This window comes from Ranitomeya variabilis, chromosome 4 (genome assembly GCF_051348905.1).
Source record: "Ranitomeya variabilis isolate aRanVar5 chromosome 4, aRanVar5.hap1, whole genome shotgun sequence".
Lineage (NCBI taxonomy): Eukaryota > Metazoa > Chordata > Amphibia > Anura > Dendrobatidae > Ranitomeya > Ranitomeya variabilis.
Window position 1 is genome coordinate 200,074,612 of NC_135235.1, and position 22,790 is coordinate 200,097,401.

The 22,790-nt window shown below is 41.5% G+C and overlaps 1 protein-coding gene across 3 annotated transcripts in view; it reads right to left on the bottom strand.

Moving 5' to 3' along the window:
• The window catches only part of LOC143770220 (myosin-binding protein C, fast-type-like), a 214,185-nt gene that overhangs the window by 14,066 nt on the left and 177,329 nt on the right, over positions 1-22,790 (bottom strand). For all 3 annotated transcript variants that reach the window (XM_077259635.1, XM_077259634.1, XM_077259633.1), the window contains 5 exons: positions 17,854-18,042; positions 16,661-16,795; positions 15,878-16,045; positions 15,288-15,376; positions 11,286-11,481 (listed from right to left, as the gene is read on the bottom strand). In XM_077259635.1, the coding sequence (XP_077115750.1) occupies positions 11,286-11,481; positions 15,288-15,376; positions 15,878-16,045; positions 16,661-16,795; positions 17,854-18,042 (777 nt within the window). The remainder of the gene's footprint in view (positions 1-11,285; positions 11,482-15,287; positions 15,377-15,877; positions 16,046-16,660; positions 16,796-17,853; positions 18,043-22,790) is intronic.

The following is a 22,790-nucleotide window of genomic DNA, read 5'->3' on the forward strand; positions in this document are numbered from 1 at the left end:
GAGCGTGCCTACGTTGGTTCTAGACGCCACGCACCAGCCTAAGAGCTAACTAGCACTACAGAGAAAATAAAGACCTCACTTGCCTCCAGCGGAATGAACCCCAAAAGATATAGTTGCCCCCCACATGTATTGACGGTGAAATGAGAGGAAGGCACACACATAGAGATGATATATATAGTTTTAGCAAATTGAGGCCCGCTGTAAACTAGAAAGCAGAACGATACAAAAGGGGACTGAGCGGTCAGCAAAAAACCCTAATCAAAAAAACCATCCTGAGATTACAAGAACCCATGTGCCAACTCATGGCACATGGGGAGAACCTCAGTCCACTAGAGCTACCAGCTAGCATAGAGACATAATAAGCAAGCTGGACAAAAAAACCAAACAACTGAAAATCAGCACTTAGCTTATCCTGAAAGATCTGGGAGCAGGTAGGCAGGAACCAAACAGAGCACATCTGAATACATTGATAGCCGGCAAGGGAAATGACAGAAAGGCCAGGTAAAATAGGAAACACCCAGCCACTGATGGACAGGTGGAAACCAAAGGCCGCAACCCACCAAAGTCACCCAGTACCAGCAGTAACCACCAGAGGGAGCCCACAAACAGAATCCACAACTGTACCTCCCCCTTGAGGAGGGGTCACCGAACCCTCACGAGAACCCCCAGGGCGATCAGGGTGAGCTCTATGGAAGGCGCGGACCAAATCAGTCGCATGAACATCGGAGGCGACCACCCAGGAATTATCCTCCTGACCATAACCCTTCCACTTAACCAAATACTGGAGTTTGCGTCTGGAAACACGAGAATCCAAGATCTTCTCAACAACATACTCCAATTCTCCCTCCACCAGCACCGGAGCAGGAGGCTCAACCGAAGGAACAACGGGCACCTCATACCTCCGCAACAACGACCGATGGAACACATTATGAATAGCAAACGATGCTGGGAGATCCAAAAGAAAAGATACAGGGTTAAGAATCTCCGAGATCCTATAAGGACCGATGAACCGAGGCTTGAACTTAGGAGAAGAGACCTTCATAGGGACAAAACGAGAAGACAACCACACCAAATCCCCACCAAGAAGTCGGGGACCCACGCGGCGACGGCGATTAGCAAACTGCTGAGTCTTCTCCTGAGATAACTTCAAATTGTCCACCACCTGATTCCAAATCTGATGTAGCCTGTCCACCACCACGTCCACTCCAGGACAATCCGAAGGTTCCACCTGACCAGAGGAAAAACGAGGATGAAACCCCGAATTACAAAAAAAAGGAGAGACCAACGTGGCCGAACTAGCCCGATTATTAAGAGCAAATTCGGCCAGTGGCAAAAAAGCAACCCAGTCATCTTGATCAGCAGAAACAAAACACCTCAAATAAGTTTCCAAGGTCTGATTAGTTCGCTCCGTCTGGCCATTCGTCTGAGGATGGAATGCAGACGAGAAAGACAAATCAATGCCCATCTTGGCACAAAACGTCCGCCAAAATCTAGACACAAACTGGGATCCCCTGTCAGAAACGATATTCTCCGGAATCCCATGCAAACGAACCACGTTCTGAAAAAATAAAGGGACCAACTCAGAGGAGGAAGGCAACTTAGGCAAGGGCACCAAATGAACCATCTTAGAAAAGCGGTCACACACAACCCAGATAACGGACATTTTCTGTGAAACCGGGAGATCAGAAATAAAATCCATGGAAATGTGCGTCCAAGGCCTCTTCGGGATGGGCAAAGATAACAACAACCCACTGGCCCGAGAACAGCAAGGCTTAGCTCGAGCACACACTTCACAAGACTGCACAAAGGTACGCACATCCCTAGACAAGGAAGGCCACCAAAAAGACCTGGCCACCAAGTCTCTAGTACCAAATATTCCAGGATGACCAGCCAACACAGAAGAATGGACCTCGGAGATGACTCTACTGGTCCAATCATCCGGAACAAACAGTCTTTCTGGTGGACAACGATCCGGTTTATCCACCTGAAACTCCTGCAATGCACGTTGCAAGTCTGGGGATACGGTGGACAATATTACCCCATCCCTAAGGATACCAGTAGGCCCAGAGTCTCCAGGAGAGTCAGGCACAAAACTCCTGGAAAGAGCATCTGCCTTCACATTCTTTGAACCTGGCAGGTATGAAACCACGAAATTGAAACGAGAAAAAAACAACGACCAACGAGCCTGTCTAGGATTCAAACGCCTGGCAGACTCAAGGTAAATGAGATTCTTGTGATCAGTCAAGACCACCACACGATGTTTAGCACCCTCAAGCCAATGACGCCACTCCTCAAATGCCCACTTCATGGCCAAAAGCTCCCGATTACCCACATCATAATTGCGCTCGGCGGGCGAGAATTTTCTAGAGAAGAATGCACATGGCTTCATCACCGAGCCATTAGAACTTCTCTGTGACAAAACCGCCCCCGCTCCAATCTCGGAAGCATCAACCTCAACCTGAAAAGGAAGTGAAACATCTGGTTGACACAACACAGGAGCAGAAGAAAACCGGCGCTTAAGTTCCTGAAAGGCCTCCACGGCCGCAGGAGACCAATCAGCAACATCAGCACCCTTTTTAGTCAAATCAGTCAAAGGTTTAACAATACTGGAAAAATTAGCAATGAACCGACGATAGAAATTAGCAAACCCCAAGAACTTCTGAAGGCTCTTAACAGATGTAGGTTGTGTCCAGTCACAAATCGCCTGAACCTTGACGGGATCCATCTCAATAGTAGAAGGAGAAAAAATGTACCCCAAAAAAGAAATCTTCTGGACTCCGAAGAGACACTTTGAGCCCTTCACAAACAGAGAATTGGCCCGCAGAACCTGAAACACCTTCCTGACCTGTAGAACATGAGACTCCCAGTCATCAGAAAACACCAAAATATCATCCAAATACACAATCATAAACTTATCCAGATATTCACGGAAAATATTGTGCATAAAGGACTGAAAGACTGACGGAGCATTGGAGAGTCCAAAAGGCATTACCAAATACTCAAAATGGCCCTCAGGCGTATTAAATGCGGTTTTCCACTCATCACCCTGTTTTATCCGCACCAGATTATACGCACCGCGAAGATCTATCTTAGTGAACCACCTAGCCCCCTTAATGCGAGCAAACAAATCAGTCAATAATGGCAATGGATACTGATACTTGACTGTAATCTTATTCAGAAGGCGATAATCTATACAAGGCCTCAGGGAACCATCTTTTTTTGCCACAAAAAAAAAACCTGCTCCCAGAGGGGACGAACATGGACGAATATGTCCCTTTTCCAAGGACTCCTTAATATAATTCCGCATAGCAGTATGCTCTGGCAGTGACAGATTAAATAAACGACCCTTAGGGAACTTACTGCCAGGAATCAATTCTATAGCACAGTCACAATCTCTATGCGGAGGGAGCGAATTGAGCTTAGGCTCCTCAAAAACATCCCTATAGTCAGACAAAAACGCAGGGATCTCAGAAGGAGTAGATGAAGCGATTGAAATCGGAGGTGCATCATCATGAACCCCCTGACATCCCCAGCTTAACACAGACATTGTTTTCCAGTCCAGGACAGGATTATGAGTTTGTAACCATGGCAGACCAAGCACTAGTACATCATGTAAATTATAAAGTACAAGGAAGCGAATCACCTCCTGATGAACGGGAATCATGCGCATGGTCACTTGTGTCCAATACTGCGGTTTATTCATAGCCAATGGTGTAGAGTCAATTCCCTTCAGAGGAATAGGAACTTCCAGAGGTTCCAGACTAAAACCGCAGCGTTTAGCAAATGACCAATCCATAAGACTCAGGGCAGCGCCCGAATCCACATAGGCATCGACGGAAATGGAAGACAGTGAAAAAATCAGAGTCACAGACAAAATGAACTTAGGCTGCAGAGTACCAATGGCAAAAGATTTATCAACCCTTTTTGTGCGTTTAGAGCATGCTGATATAACATGAGCTGAATCACCACAATAGAAACACAATCCATTTTTCCGCCTATAATTTTGCCGTTCACTTCTGGACTGAATTCTATCACATTGCATAGTCTCAGGTGCCTGTTCAGAAGACACCGCCAACTGGTGCACGGGTTTGCGCTCCCGTAAACGCCGATCAATCTGAATGGCCATAGCCATAGACTCATTCAGACCTGTAGGCGTAGGGAACCCCACCATAATATCCTTAATGGCCTCAGAAAGACCATTTCTGAAGTTTGCAGCCAGGGCGCACTCATTCCACTGAGTAAGCACAGACCATTTCCGAAACTTCTGACAATATATCTCCGCTTCATCATGCCCCTGAGAGAGGGCTAATAAAGCCTTTTCAGCCTGAATCTCCAGGTTAGGTTCCTCATAGAGCAATCCCAATGCCAGAAAAAACGCATCCACACTGAGCAATGCAGGATCCCCTGGTGCCAATGCAAATGCCCAATTCTGAGGGTCGCCCCGCAGGAAAGATATTACAATCTTGACCTGTTGAGCAGGGTCTCCAGAGGAGCGAGATTTTAAAGAAAGAAACAATTTACAATTGTTCCTGAAATTCAGGAAGGTAGATCTATCTCCAGAAAAGAACTCTGGAATAGGAATTCTAGGTTCAGACATGGGAGTGTGAACAACAAAATCCTGTATGTTTTGAACTTTTGCCGCGAGATTACTCAGGCTGGAAGCCAAACTCTGGACATCCATGTTAAACAGCTAAGATCAGAGCCATTCAAGGGTTAAGAGGAGGTAAGAAGCAGCTAGACAGCAATTAAGGGCTAGGCAGCAAAACTCTGAAGGAAAAAAAAAAAAAAAAATTTCCCTTAAACACTTCTCTTTCTCCTGCTTCAGCCCAAACAATTAACACTTTGTGGGCCGGCTATACTGTCATGAATCCCAATGGCTAGGGATAGCACAGGACAAGCAAAGTACAAATATATTACGGACGAGCTCTAGGGTGATGGAACCTGGGCTGACCGCTGCCCTATGCCTGACAAACGCAACTAGAGATAGCCAGGGAGCGTGCCTACGTTGGTTCTAGACGCCACGCACCAGCCTAAGAGCTAACTAGCACTGCAGAGAAAATAAAGACCTCACTTGCCTCCAGCGGAATGAACCCCAAAAGATATAGTTGCCCCCCACATGTATTGACGGTGAAATGAGAGGAAGGCACACACATAGAGATGATATATATAGTTTTAGCAAATTGAGGCCCGCTGTAAACTAGAAAGCAGAACGATACAAAAGGGGACTGAGCGGTCAGCAAAAAACCCTAATCAAAAAAACCATCCTGAGATTACAAGAACCCATGTGCCAACTCATGGCACATGGGGAGAACCTCAGTCCACTAGAGCTACCAGCTAGCATAGAGACATAATAAGCAAGCTGGACAAAAAAACCAAACAACTGAAAATCAGCACTTAGCTTATCCTGAAAGATCTGGGAGCAGGTAGGCAGGAACCAAACAGAGCACATCTGAATACATTGATAGCCGGCAAGGGAAATGACAGAAAGGCCAGGTAAAATAGGAAACACCCAGCCACTGATGGACAGGTGGAAACCAAAGGCCGCAACCCACCAAAGTCACCCAGTACCAGCAGTAACCACCAGAGGGAGCCCACAAACAGAATCCACAACAGGCGGCCAACATATAGGACGATGGCTGTTTTTCATCAAACTGACGCACAATTACTAATTTTTGGACCATAAGCTGTGAATGTATCATGGCTACATCCTATACTCACATTTTAATATTACAAGTTGCAATAAAATAGAAAAAAGACATCTCTGAAGATCAGCAATGAAAAATCCCAAGGTCTAACTGTTATCCAAGTTGCATATTTGTGTAACCTAACTAAATGACTTTCCTGTTATTCAAGTCTTGTGTCCAGCAGCAGCTTTGATCTGTGTGTGGCCGGCTTCATATCAGTTTATCAGACCAGAAGATAACTGAATCAAATTCTCCCCAAAATTCTAGGCTTCATGCCAGGCAGACCATATAAAGGGGTTTTCCATTCATATCATATTGATAGCCTATCCTTAGAAAAAAGGTCATTACTATCTAGTTGGTTGCCATTCGACATGAGGTACCACCGATAAGAGCTGAGCTGAAGTACCCAGAAACAGCCACTAAACAATAGACGGAGCTGTGCCATTCCGCTATGTTCCCTGCTGGCTTCCTGCTCCCGCCAGAGGTGAGAACAGCTGATCAGTAGAGGTGCTGGATTTTGGACACCCATCCATCAGATATTGATGATCTATCTAAAGGTTTGGTAAGCAATACAATTTGCCTGAAAAATCTTTTTAAGGTCATTCCAGCCAAATCACTTGCTTTAAAAGATAGAGATTAACTCCAGTTTGAGTCCACAACCTGAACATTTAAAGGCCTCCATGCATGCTTGCTCGGCCGACATCTATTCCTCCCGATCTCTGTACATATACACTTCGATCGGTTTAGTGCTTATGTGATTTAAAGGAGGAAGAGGGGTGAGCTGATGTCAGGCACTTCTGGCTGAGGTCTGCCTCACAAAAGGCTCAGACATTGAAATTCAGCATGCCTGATCCTTCTGTCTGGGGAGATTTGGGAGGCTTTCATACACATTATGTTGCTGACCAGTCTATCTGAAATCAGTTTATTTAGCCAACATTAATCTCATATATATAGAAGCCTCAAATTCATTTTTTTATGAAAAATGAAACTATACAGCACACGTCTGATGTGGTGCAAAACTGATATATTTATAAGCTTTATAAGGTTTGTCAATTTTTGTATTTAAATTTTACAGTCTGGATTAAACATAGAACTCTTGCTATTTGAACACCGGCAACTGGGGCTATTTTAGACTCTAACTTCCTGTTGTATCAGGAAACAACGGCATTTAACTCACACTTACCGGAAGCACGCTGAAAATCCCACCCATCAGTGACCCCGTCAGGTGAGCACGGGTCACCGCTGGATTGGCATGACAAACAGAGGTCTCCAGCAGACCTCTATGGTTGTAAGAGCTAGATTGCTATGAGCGCCGCCCGGTGGTCGTCGCTCATAGCAAGTAAGCATTTCTGCTACACGCAGGCGATCTGATCATTGCCTGGGTGTAGCAGAGGCAATCGGACAAGTGCAGCTTCTAATCTCCCATGGAGACCATTGAAGCATGCAAAAAGTAAAAAAAAATATTTTAAAAATATTTTTTTAAAAAGTTCAAAATAAAACAATAAAAAAATCAAACACATGTTTGGTATCACCGCATTCAGAATCGCCCAATCTACCAAGCTATAAAAATAATTCATCCGATCAAAACCACAGAGTTACCTTTTTTTTGGTCGCCGCAACATTGCGTTAAAATGCAACGAGCTATCAAAAGATTGTATCTGCACCGAAATGATATCATTAATAATGTTAGCTCAGCACACAAAAAATAAGCACTCATTCAGCCCCAGATCCTTAGAAATGGAGACGATACGGGTCTCGGAAAATGACGCATTTTTTTAAACCAAATTTTGGATTTTTTTTTCAACACTTAAATAAAAAATAGCCTAGGCATTTTTGGTGTCTATGAACTCTTAATGATGTGGAGATTCATAATGGCAGGTCAATTTTAGCATTTGGTGAACGTGGTAGAAAAAATATCCAAAAAACAGTTGCAGAATTTTTTCCCATGTTCGAGTAGACGATATGGTAAAACCAATGGTGTCACTCAAAAGTACAACTCGTCCAGCAAAAAACAAGTCCTCACATGGCCATATTGAGAGAAAAATAAAGTTATGAAAAATAGAAACGCAAAAAAGAAAATGGGCTCCATTGTGAAGGGGTTAATTGTCTATCCCATTAACAAAAGCCATTTTTCAAGGAAGCTGGCTCAGCGATCAGCTGATCGTCATTGGTCCAACATCTGAAACCCTTGATAGTCTACTGTTATTCCGAGGCAAAGATGCAAGTAACCCTACATTTACCCTACACTGACCACTGAAGGAGAAATGTAGTACTACAATAGCCAACCCTATAATACAAGGACAATCTGGGTCTTCCAGTTTGAGAATTTTTCAGCCCTAATTTTTTTGGGGACAAAATAAAAAGAATGTAATAAAAAATAAAATCTACTGTCATCATAACTAAATGTCTATACCAATAATACTGTACTCATTTTGGGAGACCAATTACGTACCATACATAAAATGTCAGAGTAGAAACATCAGTGTTCTGAGATGGATAAGATCATTTTCCAAAACTATTTCAAGACGGATAACTGTGCCTTTTAAAATAGGAATTAGGATGTTTTAAAATAAACCTTTGCGCATTCTGCTGCTCGCTGGAGCTGGGTTAAGCATCCATAACTGGATATTATCCGCTAGGATTAGTTAAATATAGTTCAGATAAGGAAACCCGATCTTTAAAGATATTCCTCCCCTGTGAACTTTAGATGTTGTTCTTCCATCCGTCAGCAATATGAAGACAGACATGAACATACTAGTCAGGCCGTCTGCATACTGAGGAATCTATTCTGTATCGCCAGAGATGTTTTGTCCCAGGACAAATAGAAATCAAAGATCTAGTGGGCACTTAAGAAATCACTCTAGATATCTTACGACACCATAAAAGAACCTATATACTACATATTTACAACATGGTGGCTCAGGGGTTAGCACAGTTGCCTCACAACGCTGGTATCCTGGGTTCATGTCCCATCAAAGACAACACAAAGGAGTTTGTATGTTCTCCCCGTGTTTGGTGGGTTTCCTCTGGGTTCTCCGGTTTCCTCCAACACTCCAAAGACATTCTGATAGGGAATCTAGATTGTGAGCCCTGATGGGGACAGTGATGATGATGTCTGTACAGTGCTGTGGCTCTATATAAGTGAGTAAATTGTTCTTCTGGGATCGTCCAAAACAGAGAATAAGTTGATCCTAGTCCACAAGTCATTCTTCATTTTTTGCAAATGTTTCTTACCAATGTATTTTTTAATAAAATGTAACATTTAGAATAGAAAATATGAAAAATTGAGAATCCTCAGAGGTTGATAACTTTTAACAAGTATTACCATCTTTTCAGTGAGCCATTAAAAAGTATCAACCTCTGAGGATTCTTAATTTTTCATATTTTCCTATCTGTTGGCTAACAGGGTGCAAAGATATATTTTTTTACAATAACACTTAAAATAGTCATATAAAAGTAGAATATTTGGAAGAAAAGAAAAACCAGATTTACTGTAAGCAGGATGGGAATTATTCTGCAGTGCCTGGCAAAGGTAATCCGGACTCCTATCCGAAAAAGGTTACCAGGCATTTGCCCATAGTGCGTGCCAAAAGAGGAATTAGTGCCCCGGACATCGATATAAGTCAGGTCCAGTCAGCAACAACAAGAAGCCACTATTTATAAGTTCTTCTCACGTAGCTCAACTAAGATCCCTTGCCAACATCAGAATCAAAGTATTGTCAAAAGTTGAAGAAAACTTTTCACTTTGTTCAGTTTTTTTATTTAAATAAAAATGAAAAAAAAAAAGTTTTTGTACCGAAGCCGAAAGCTTGTCTTATCATATATCCAATGGACCCCACTGATTTAAAATAGGGTCTATCACATTTTGTCAGAGTAGCCATAAATTTGACGAGACAACTAATTCTATTCTTCTTATCAAAAAATAAGAAATCTGTGACAAAACTACTGTAGCACAGGTGTAACCAGACGTCTGCTTTGCCCTTCAGATAATTTTGGAAAATGTTGAAGAGCCCATCTGCAATGCTTCATTATGTTACAGCGCTTTACTAGCCTTTATATAAATATAATTGTAAATATATGAACCTAGAAGAAAAATTCCAGCAGACTGAAGGCCCAAAAACCACCCTAGTCTACCAAAAAATTTATTTAGTATGAACCCTAAAAAAAGGGGGAAGAGGGGTATGCAGCTGCCATATCGTGACAATAGTTCCGACATCACACCAGGAAAAGGCCACCTACTTAGCAGAAATTGAGAACTTGTTTATTTGTAGCTACTTTTATTTTTTTTCTAGGCTTTTATGAAACAAAGCTAATTTCACTCCTCCAACCCCCAAGAGAATTCCGTGAGTCACATCCCATTGGCAAAAGCCATAAAAATTAGCAGTAAACCAAAGGAATCATGTGGTGCATTTAAAGAAAAACAACAACAGCAAAAACCAAATAAACAGAATACTCAACAAGAATAAAATAAGAGCAAAAGCTGGACATTCTATACGTCTAACCTGGTGACATTCATGAAGAGAACCAACCACCTAGGGCAAGGATGACAGTCCCAGAAAAAAGGAAAACAGGGCAGGGTATATATATTAATATATATAAATCTTTATTAGTGGTAATGATACATAAAGATAAAAAGTGCACATGTTGGATAAAATAATTAAAATAAAATTTCAGACAGATATATATAATAGCCAAATGGCCTACGGTGTACCAAAAGAGATTAAGCAATTATATAGTAATTATATGTATATGTCCACCAGATATATAAATAATTAAAAACAATGAATGAAAACGTGAGCTTTAAAAATTGAAGAAATAACCCATAATAGGGTTAAAAAGGAAAGTGCCGAATGTGCAAAAGTGCAAACATGCAGTATAAATTAGTGTAAATCACTCAAAAAATCTATCAGGTGCATTGCACACAAAAAACAATAAAGTGGGCAGTATGAAATAAGGAGGACATATACCTTATGGCGTCACCGTATCCAACAAAACGCACACTGGTGACATTCATGTCTGGACTAGTTCCTATATACGGTACATCTACTAAGGTACTTTTTTTTTGCTGTGACAATTTTGGGAATCGGACCATAAAAGGAGGGGTTTAGCAAAGCTAAAAGTTCAAAAGTTCCAAAAGTTGGTGTTTTTGGAGGCCCAGCTGAGCATTTATAGGGCTTGCCACCTCGGACCGCCGCATCAGGTGGCTCGATGGCACTCCTCTGCTGCCTGTGCCCAGGACAGATGCCACAGCTATCCCCCCACAGATGCATCTCTGTCTGTGGTCATAAATAAGCTGAGAGGAGCTCAGAAGAAAAAAAGATGAGTTACAAACCCTCCATCAGACTGAGCTCATTGAGGGGCAACTCAAAGGCTATAGAAGGGAATCGGTGCAAAATTTTAGATTAAACCCAAATGCAAAAATGATTTTTAACACAAAATGCATCCATTTATTTAAAAAAAGAGAAAACAATAGATTGGAATAAAGGATAGCCTTGCCAAAAATAATATGTGAAAAAATCTATTGACTACTGTGTGTTTAAGAAAAGGGTTTATTTGTTATTGTGATCCCATAATTGTGTTGGTATAAGGCAGAGCACTCACCCACAATGCGAATGTTCACCGTTGCACAATCGACCATGTTCTCAATTTTTACAGAGAGATCGTATTTTCCTGAATGAGATCGTTCTGATGATCGTATAAAGATAATGGTGTCCGATTCGGAAGTCCTGACACTGACTTTCTTTGGATCCAGTGGCTCGCCATCTTTTGTCCAGGTGACAATCGGTCTGGGTTTTCCCTGTTAGAACATTAGCATTATACGACAGTGATTCTTAGCTTTTACCATTACTGGTTCCATGCACTTATGAAACGGTAGCCTATAATTTCTCAACTGTACAAATTCTTTTATTACTGAGCTATTCCACAATATTGCGTGAGATGCTTCTGACTTTGTGTCCACAACTGTTTGCCAGATCTCATGCATGGAAGGCAACTGTTGTGCATCTTTACAATTGTCATGAATTGGATAGGTACAGGCTCCAATGCCTGATGTGCACAAAATGTACTCACACTTGTTCATCCCTTTGAAGAAGCCTTGGCAAAACGCAGGTAACATCTCACAATCTACTCACTATGTGTTATTGATATTTTTATACCCTTATGCATTTTTGTTATTTTCAATCTTATTTGGGATTGTTGACTTGTATTTATTTGTATGCCTACTATTCTCTTAAGGTTCTACTTATTCATCTTCACTGTATATCAGGCCGGAATACTGTTTTTTATAGACCCTCATCACTATATATGTTGCATTCTTTAGGAATACATAAGGTGATGCACTGCTATTGTCAGCTATATCTTATTGCACTACTTTTCAGTATTTTGTCTTTGTGCACTATTTTTTCATGTTCATTCTTTCTTCCTTGTACACTTTTTATGACGTTTTCACCTATCATCATTTTTTACATTATATGGTATTTTATCTTGTATTTTGTTTCCATAAAATTTATTTTATTCTAGTGCACTCATTTATTGTAGGTTTTTTTTTGTCTAATTGCTGTTTTGTTGGCTGTATTTTTATTTTCCATTTTTTGAAGGTTATCAAATGATCATTCGATCACGAGTGCAGTGTTAACGATATCCTAAAAACATGACCTGTTGGTGGCTCTTGAGGACTGGAGTTGGGGAAACACTGATCTAATTCATAGGTGAAGTGCACCGGAGAGCAATTATATTGTCACAATTCATCAATTCTGATTTTTTCTTAGATCACATTTTTCATTTTTGTCTTCTGGTTTTTGCTGATAGTTTTTTTGCATCAAATCCACAAAGATTGGTGACATCTGGTTGGGACAGAAGCAGAAAACAGGGCAATACCACAAGAGAAATAAAAGATTGTGTGTGATGGTAGTGCTCATCTGGGATGGTTGTGTAGGGACATAACACCTATAAGAGCCTTAGAACCTTGGTAGAAAAAATTCTTCAAGGTATCAATTCACGTTACTGGAGATATCACAGTACCTGAGTTGCATTTGTGGGAACGAAGAATCCTCAATCCTATAAAATTAAGATTTTTATTACACCAACGCGTTTCGGCCTTTTTCATGGTAAAAATAATTTTCTATTTTTACCTTGAAAAAGGAGTCGGTCTAAAACAGAAACGCGTCAATGTAAATAAAAACCTTATTTTTATAGCATTGAGGATTCTTCGTTCCGCAAGGTTTCGTGATATCTCCACTAAAGTGGAATCCATCAAAATGGTGTACGTGGTTGATGAATATAATGCAAAATAAAAAAATATTCTTTATTTTTGGTTTCAAGTCTTTTTTAAGCTTTTTAACTCAAAAAGTTGCTTAACCCTTGAAAATATTGAATGTTTGTCTTCAACTTACAAAATGGACGAAAACGTATAGCGAATAAGGAGTAAAATACTAAGGCCACTAATAAAGAACAAATGACTTTGGAAAACTGAGGCTAGAACAATGAAGAATCGTGGACAATGTGTCTCAGAGATGACCGTGTAGATCGACAGGCTACAGTTGTCTCACTTCTTAACGTGAGCCTTACTGGCTCTACTTGCTGCAATTTTACACTAGTGCTAATACCAGACTACTGAAAATAATCTGACTGCAAGAAATGCTAAACTTTATGAGTTTACTATTGTCTGGAAATCCTGCCACCAACCTTCTGGTGTTAATGCTGGTTAAGACCTTAGCTTATCAGTCTGGTGGCAACCCGAGTCTCACTGCCACCTAAACCACACACTTTACTAAATATTGGATTGCATGCATGGGGTAATGCCAATGAGTGCCAACTGGTGCCACTGGTTGGCCGTGGCTCGTAGCTGTTGGGTGGACTGGCACACAAGTGAGGGATTTGTGCTCTACATGGGATAAGCCAGTGTAATTCCAAACAAGTCGAAGCCACCAAAGAATAAGCATAATGAGATCAGAGATGATTGAGACCAAAGATTCACCAGGGTTCAAGCAACTGTATATCATAAACCAAACAATAAGGGCCCAATTTATCATTTATTGTTTTTGCTATTTTTTTTTTAAAGTTGATTCACTTGTTTTTATCTTGCGGAATTCATTGACTTTTTTTTAGCCAAATTCTTCAAACTGAAACATGCGGCAAAACTGTTTTTTATTTTTGAACTGTTTCATGCTTCTTTATAGCAAAAAAATAGTTGCATAACTCACTAAAATGTTGCAAAATTTATAAAATATTCTAGTGGTGAGGTGACTGGAGCACCACAGTGCAAAAAAATTGGTACTCTAAAAAGTCGCAATAGATGGATCGGCCGTAAATGTCTGGAAAACAAAAGCAATGGGCACTGAAAAAAATGGGCACACACTTATAATAAGGACTTTTAAAAGGAGCAACTGAAATTAAGTATTTGGTGCAAATCAAAAACAGACTGAAGAGACCAATAACTAAACAAAAAAGGCACAAATGCAAAAATAAATGGGGAGGTAAGTATGACATTCCATAATGTCAGGTAGTCAACAGGTGCTATCTCATTGTATTAGCCACTAATTACTATCTCCTTCCCTATAGTATGCTCTCATTATTAATAAGTTAGATTGTCGGTGTGGCTTAAGGCCCTGAAACATAATTGATGGCTGTTGGACAACCAATTGTTCAGCCAGCAACCATCTTGGCTGTCTCTCCCGTACACAGCAGTGCTTTTTTGACCAAGTACTCCTGTGTTCCCTCTGAGAAAGCCACTGACAGACATCTCTAGTAGCAACTTACCTCCACGAGAACAAAGCGATTGGCAGTCTGAAATCTGACGTGCCCAACTGACGTCTCCCCAATACACACTAGAGTATTTTCCAAGCCCATTGATATTGGCGTTAGTCTAAAGTTTATGGAGGGCTTCAACGTTGAAGAGGTTGCCCAGGCTTGGGGTTCAAGTCTGCCGTCATTGTATATGACGGCAGACTTGTGAATCCTCACAGTGTGCACAGTGCACACTGTCAGTATTCTCCATTGCCGGTGCCAGGAGCTGGGAGGATGTGTGACAACAAGTATGCAATTTGAATACATGCGGACATGTTTCAACTAGACGTGTCCAGACTTGCATAATACAAGTTGAGCTAGTTTGGACATGTCTAGTTGGAATGTGCCTGGTAGTATTCAAATCGCGTACAAGGGGTCACATTACTGCAATGGAGAATCCTGACAGTGCACACTGCAGACTGACTGCAGATTTGTGCCCCAAGGCAATACCTTTAACACATGAACAATCAGGACTGATGAAAAAGTATAGTAATTTTAGGTCAACCACCTTGACTACCAATGTTTTTCTATGGAAAGGCCATCACTGTATTCTTAATTTTATGCACCTATTTACAGTGGTTTGGGTGGGTCCACCTGACTTTAAAAGGGTATTTTATCCTAAATAAGTTATAACTATCACATTATGGATAGGTGATACATGTTGGATTGGAGAGGGGAGACCTCAACAGATCGCTAGAATGGGATGCTAAAGGTCAAACCTCTACATGAAAAGAAGGCACTGAAATGTGGTTTCACCGGTCTGTAGGTCACACAATCCAGAAAATTACACCATGCTGCTCTCTGATCAGATCACCATACCTGGAAGGGGATAACAAGGTTGACATGTTCTCCTACTTTCTTAATATAGGTTTGCCTCAGTTGCCTTGGTAATCGGATCTTTGGTGACTCTGTAATTACAATAAGTGAATATTACAAAATATACTCCACATAGATATTTGTTTACAGCGCACATTTAAGACAAAAAATGGAGCCTGGACTTGCTTTTATAGAGCATTTGCCCTCTCAAACCCAAAATGTCCTGTGTGCACCTACGCTTTACCCTGCCCAATTTCTAACCTAGAGCTAGTCATGCTTGCACGCTTGCTTAGTTATAACATTTGCCTGTTATTACGATTTATGGAAAATGACCACCCATGAGAAGCCACCTAGAAAATGCAGAATTTGGAGATTATGCCAGTGACCCAAAAATGCAAAATTGTGAAAAAAAAATCACCACAATAGAGCACTGATTGTAGAGTTACAGCCAACATCCAAAATAAATCATAAGTATGTCTTCCTCTTTTATATTTCCAATTCTTTTCAATTCACTCCCGGCTTAGGCTTATAAACTGCACCTTACAAAAATTTAGCAGCACTTGATTTGCATTTAGTCCACAAAAGTAACTTACGCACAATCTCCCGGATTGTCACTGGCTGACCAAGAGTTGCTGGCTCACTCTTGCCCGCTATATTGATGGCGCGGACTCGGAAGAAAAGTTTTTCCCCGGTGGGAAGACCCTTTGCAGTGTATCCACATCTTTCCACAAGCTCCTTGTTGGACTCAATCCATTCGTCGGCTAAAACAAACGTAGATTTTAAATTGTCAATTTACAAACAAAATTATTATGGGGTTTATCCATATTTGTAAACATTTGCATGCATTTAGGGCTAAAAATTATTTTTGTAGTTGGGTTTCATTAAAATTTTGCAGATCAATGCCCAGGGAAACAAAGCCTGTAAAAGTCAAATTATGCAAATTAAATTAAACCTAATTGCAAAAATGATTTTTAGCTCTAAATACATAAATTTCAGTAAACAAATTCACAAAGATAGACAATCCCCTTAAAAGAAAATGTGATATAATAGTAAGTAACTAATACAATTATTAATATTTATTATTATAGTTCTCATAATTAATTATAATAATCACAACAATTTATTCTAAAGAATTCTGGAATTGTTTCATTATTTCTTTAATTATTTGTAACTATTAGATCTTAAATTTTTTAATCAGAAATCCCCCTTTGTTAATCTCACATACACATGTATCAGTTATGTAACTTGAGCCTTCTGAGCTCAATGTAAAATCTTCCACACAGTCCCCCACCCCAACTTGTGCTATTTTTAATACGTCCTCTGCACCTCCCGCCATAGCTGCGATGACATATATAGAAAATATTACCAGTACTTACTTCCTTCTTTGCAGTACTCAATGAGATACCCATCAATTCCCCCAGCGCCAATACGATCTGGTGGTCTCCATTTCAAAGTGCAGGTCGTGTCAGTGACGTCCTCAACCGTCAAGTGTAGAGGTTCACTAGTTGGAGCTGAAAGTATTTTGTTGGTTTACCATTAAATCTTGACATATTTATATCTATTTTAAAGGGTTTGTACCAAGTTTATAAGATATCCATAAAAAATTAATGAAGCAGAGGTGTTCATTCTGAACGTCTTCTTCATTCAGTCGGTGGTTCTGGGATAACGTAAGACCATTGTACAAACTCCTAGGCCCCGATTCTTCAAGACTGGTGAATTTCTTGCTGCTCTGACTCCATGTTGGAGTCAGACACTCCTAATTCATTAAAGAAAACCTGGCACCAAATTTGGCCGATATGAGATATGGCCACCACCACCTTTCAGATCTCGCATACAGCAACTAGCATGAAAAGGTCAATAGTTTCACATTTCTGCCAACTTTGTGTTGCGTCAAAAATGTGTGACTTTTCAAAGCAATTTATGCCCAAACTCTGGAAAATTGATTTGATGAATTAGGGCCTTACAGTTCAAAACCATAAGAGCTGGCCAAAACACATAAATGAGGTCGTTTAGTAGTTCCATGTTTTTTCACATATTCTTTTACCCCCTATGACTGTGGCAACGTGGCCACCAGTGACCTGTGACCATAAAACAGTGGTGTCATGATCGTGAAAAATAGTGTGCCCCATCTCAACATTTTGCAAATGATTAGAGTTTTATATTGCGCCACCAGTGAGCTAATGGATACTTGCCAATACTCTGCCAAAAGTCCTCACATGAGCCAAGGCTCTAACGCAATAATAAACTTCAGAAGTGTAGCCAAAAGTAACCTCATTTAGTGCAGCCTTTGGAGTCAATGATCGATCTATAGGGTCTAATACTTAACCCCTTTTCAAGCAATTAAGATAATGAATTGATAACCTCGAAAGCGGAGAAGCAGATGTTTTGCACAATGCCTTCAAACATGATACTGACTATTTTGCAGTTAGTTGGTATAATCATATTTTAATTTTGTCCATCCACATGGAACTTAATCTTACCATACAGCTCTAAATCAATCATTAATGACCTTGTTACAACAGTTAGACAATTTTATTTGTAATGCAACATGCAAGAAAAAAGTCCTTACCGATAGGCATGAATGGATTGGTGGTGCTAGCTTCTTGAGAAATGCCAATGGCATTGACAGCAAAGATTCTAATTTCATACAAGACTCCCTCAATCATATTGGTTGACTGATATTTAGTGTCCGTGTAGGCTTCAAAGTTCATCTTCATCCAACGTTGACTACCTTTCTTCTTTCTTTCTATATAATATCCTGTAGAACGTAAAAAACAAACAATTAAAAACATCTTCTTTGAAAACATTTTTCGCCGATTGAAAAAGTTTTTCTTTTTTTGGTAACTTAATAAGACATTCCAGTGGTGGTTGATCCAATTTTTCTGATGGGTCATGCCCGGTGCATAGGCTATTTGATTGACCTATCCTACATTTGTGGTGGACCTCAACAATGACACTGTTATTTATTTTGCCATCAATGCATAACATATTTGCACTATATTTTTGTGTGACTCAACTATATTATAAATTATTTATGTACTCTTATTCAATTAAACTTAATATTGCTATGCATATTGGCAAAAACTTGGCCAAACTCATCAATTTCATGTGTATTGATGCCTCTCGACTGTCTCGCGACAGATGATATTGGTTGAAAGGAGAATGTTGCAAGATGAATTTTGATGTCCAATCCTTTTGTACTAAGATGACAAAAAAACAGCTACCATATGCGTCTACCCTCTTTCCACTGGAGACACATATATGTATAGGGGGTCAGGTAGAATAGTTGTTGGCAACAGTTATTGAAAGTGTATGGGCACATCTAGGTAGATGCAAAAGGGCTTAAAATTGTAGGTAAATAAAGCTAGTCATTAACATTTGGCTAATATTTGCCAACCATGTAGATTGGCCAAAGATCTAATTTGTGGGGAAGACTAAATGTCCCCATGCACATTAGAAAATCGTCATCTAAACCCTCCAATGTAGATTAGTTTGGTAGACGGTCTAATGTTTATGGGGCCTCCCAGGTGTCCCCTGTTATGGACCTGGTGGTTAGGTGCACCTGGAATGACCTGATGGTTAAACTAGAAGACAGGACAAGCTCTGGGAAGTGGGAACTCTGCTGACCGCAAATCCTAATCCTATAACACACACACTAGAAGTAGCTGTGGAGCGTACCTAACTCTCCCTAGACGCCTCTTCACAGCCTAAGAGCTAACTACCCCTAAAGATAGAAAAATAAGCCTTACCTTGCCTCAGAGAAATTCCCCAAAGGTAAAGGCAGCCCCCCACATATATTAACTGTGAGTTAAGAGGAAAGTCACAAACACAGGGACGAAACAGATTTCAGCAAAGGAGGCCAGACTTACTAGATAGACTGAGGATAGGAAAGGGATCTATGCGGTCAGCACAAAAAACTACAAAAAGCCACGCAGAGTGAGCAAAAAAGACCCCCGCACCGACTCAAGTTGCGGAGGTGCCACTCTGCCACCCAGAGCTTCCAGCTAGCAAGGCAATATCATGTTAGCAAGCTGGACTAGAACTTAGCAAGTACTAAGAAATATATTCAGTACACAATGAACAACAAATGAACTAGCAGGGACTTAGCTTCTGCTGGAGTAGACAGGTCATCAGAAAGATCCGAGAGAGATCTGAACCAGTACTGATACATTGACAGCTGGCATGGAGTAACGATCTGAGTGGAGTTAAATAGAGAAGCCAGCCTAGCCGCAAACGAGGGCAGCTGAGGAAGCAACCTCAGAACCAGCAGTTCCACTCACAGCCACCAGAGGGAGTCCACGGACAGAACTCGCCGAAATATCATTCATGACCACAGGAGGGAGTTCGAGAACGGAATTCACAACAGTACCCCCCCCTTGAGGAGGGGTCACCGAACCCTCACCAGAGCCCCCAGGCCGATCAGGATGAGCCAAATGAAAGGCACAAACCAACTCGGCCGCTTGGACATCGGAGGCAAAAACCCAGGAATTATCCTCCTGACCATAGCCCTTCCATTTGACCAGGTACTGAAGTTTCCGTCTCAAAATACGAGAATCCAAAATCTTCTCCACCACATACTCCAACTCCCCCTCGACCAACACCGGAGCAGGAGGGTCAACGGAGGGAACCATAGGCGCCACATATCTCCGCAACAACGACCTATGGAACACATTATGGATGGCAAAAGAAGCTGGAAGGTCCAAACGAAACGACACAGGATTGAGAATTTCAAAAATCTTATAAGGACCAATGAAACGAGGCTTAAACTTAGGAGAAGAAACCTTCATAGGGACATGACGAGACGACAACCAAACCAAATCCCCAACACGAAGTCGTGGACCAACACAGCGACGGCGGTTGGCGAAACGTTGAGCCTTCTCCTGAGACAATGTCAAATTGTCCACTACATGAGTCCAAATTTGCTGCAACCTGTCCACCACAGAATCCACACCAGGACAGTCCGAAGGCTCAACCTGCCCTGAAGAAAAATGAAGATGAAAACCAGAATTACAAAAAAAAGGCGAAACCAAAGTAGCCGAACTGGCCCAATTATTAAGGGCGAACTCAGCCAATGGCAAGAAGGTCACCCAATCATCCTGATCAGCAGAAACAAAGCATCTCAGATAGGTCTCCAAAGTCTGATTAGTTCGTTCGGTTTGGCCATTTGTCTGAGGATGGAAAGCCGAAGAGAAAGACAAATTAATGCCCATCTTAGCACAAAAGGACCGCCAAAACCTTGAAACAAACTGGGAACCTCTGTCCGACACGATGTTCTCCGGAATGCCATGCAAACGAACCACATGCTGGAAAAATAGTGGAACCAAATCAGAGGAGGAAGGCAATTTAGGCAAGGGTACCAAATGGACCATCTTAGAGAAGCGATCACAAACCACCCAGATGACCGACATCCTTTGAGAGACAGGGAGATCTGAAATAAAATCCATGGAAACATGCGTCCAAGGCCTTTTCGGGACTGGCAAGGGCAAAAGTAACCCACTGGCACGAGAACAGCAGGGCTTGGCCCGAGCACAAGTCCCACAAGACTGCACAAAAGAACGCACATCCCGTGACAAGGAAGGCCACCAAAAGGACCTAGCCACCAAATCTCTGGTACCAAAAATCCCAGGATGACCAGCCAACACCAAACAATGAACCTCAGAGATAACTCTACTAGTCCATCTATCAGGGACAAACAGTTTCTCTGCTGGACAACGGTCAGGTCTATCAGCCTGAAACTCCTGCAGCGCCCGCCGCAAATCAGGTGAGATGGCAGACAGAATTACCCCCTCTTTGAGAATACCAGCCGGCTCAGGAACTCCCGTGGAATCAGGCACAAAACTCATTGAAAGGGCATCGGCCTTCACATTCTTAGAACTCGGAAGGTATGAAACCACAAAATTGAAACTGGAGAAAAACAGCGACCATCGAGCCTGTCTAGGATTCAACCGCTTAGCAGACTCGAGATAAGTCAGATTCTTGTGATCCGTTAAGACCACTACGCGATGCTTGGCTCCCTCAAGCCAATGTCGCTACTCCTCGAACGCCCACTTCATAGCCAACAACTCCCGATTGCCAACATGATAATTACGCTCAGCAGGCGAAAACTTTCTAGAAAAGAAAGCACATGGCTTCATCACAGAGCCATCAGAAGATCTTTGAGACAAAACAGCCCCTGCTCCAATCTCAGAAGCATCAACCTCGACCTGAAAAGGGAGCGAAACATCTGACTGACACAACACAGGGGCCGAAGAGAAACGACGTTTCAACTCCCGAAAAGCCTCAATGGACGCAGAGGACCAATTCACCACATCAGCACCTTTCTTGGTCAAATCAGTCAACGATTTAACAACACTAGAAAAATTAGCGATGAAGCGACGGTAAAAATTAGCAAAGCCCAAGAATTTCTGAAGGCTCTTCACAGATGTAGGCTGAGTCCAATCATAAATGGCCTGAACTTTAACAGGATCCATCTCGATAGTAGAAGGGGAAAAAATGAAACCCAAAAAGGAAACCTTCTGAACTCCGAAGAGACATTTAGACCCCTTCACAAACAAAGAATTAGCACGAAGAACCTGGAACACCATTCTGACCTGCTTCACATGAGACTCACAATCATCCGAAAAGACCAAAATATCATCCAAATATACAATAATAAATCTATCCAAATACTTTCGGAAGATGTCATGCATAGAGGACTAAAACACAGATGGAGCATTAGAAAGCCCGAATGGCATCACCAGGTACTCAAAATGGCCCTCGGGCGTATTAAATGCTGTTTTCCATTCATAGCCCTGTTTAATACGCACAAGATTATACGCCCCTCGAAGATCTATCTTGGTGAACCAACTAGCCCCCTTAATCCGAGCAAACAAATCAGACAGTAGAGGCAAAGGGTACTGAAATTTGACCGTGATTTTATTAAGAAGACGGTAATCTATACAAGGTCTCAGAGAACCATCCTTCTTGGCCACAAAAAAGAACCCTGCTCCCAACGGCGACGACGACGGGCGAATATACCCTTTCTCCAAGGACTCCTTTATATAACTCCGCATTGCGGCGTGTTCCGGCACAGATACATTGAAAAGCCGTCCCTTAGGAAATTTACTACCAGGAATCAAATTAATAGCACAATCACAATCCCTATGAGGAGGTAGGGCACTGGATTTGGGCTCATCGAATACATCTCGGTAATCCGACAAAAACTCAGGGACTTCAGAAGGAGTAGAAGGAGAAATTGACAACAACAGAACGTCACCATGTACCCCTTGACAACCCCAACTGGACACAGACATTGATTTCCAATCCAATACTGGATTATGGACCTTTAGCCATGGCAAACCCAACACGACCACATCATGCAAATTATGCAACACCAAAAAGCGAACATCTTCCTGATGTGCAGGAGCCATGCACATGGTCAACTGAGTCCAGTACTGAGGTTTATTCTTGGCCAAAGGCGTAGCATCAATTCCCCTTAATGGAATAGGATACTGCAAGGGCTCCAAG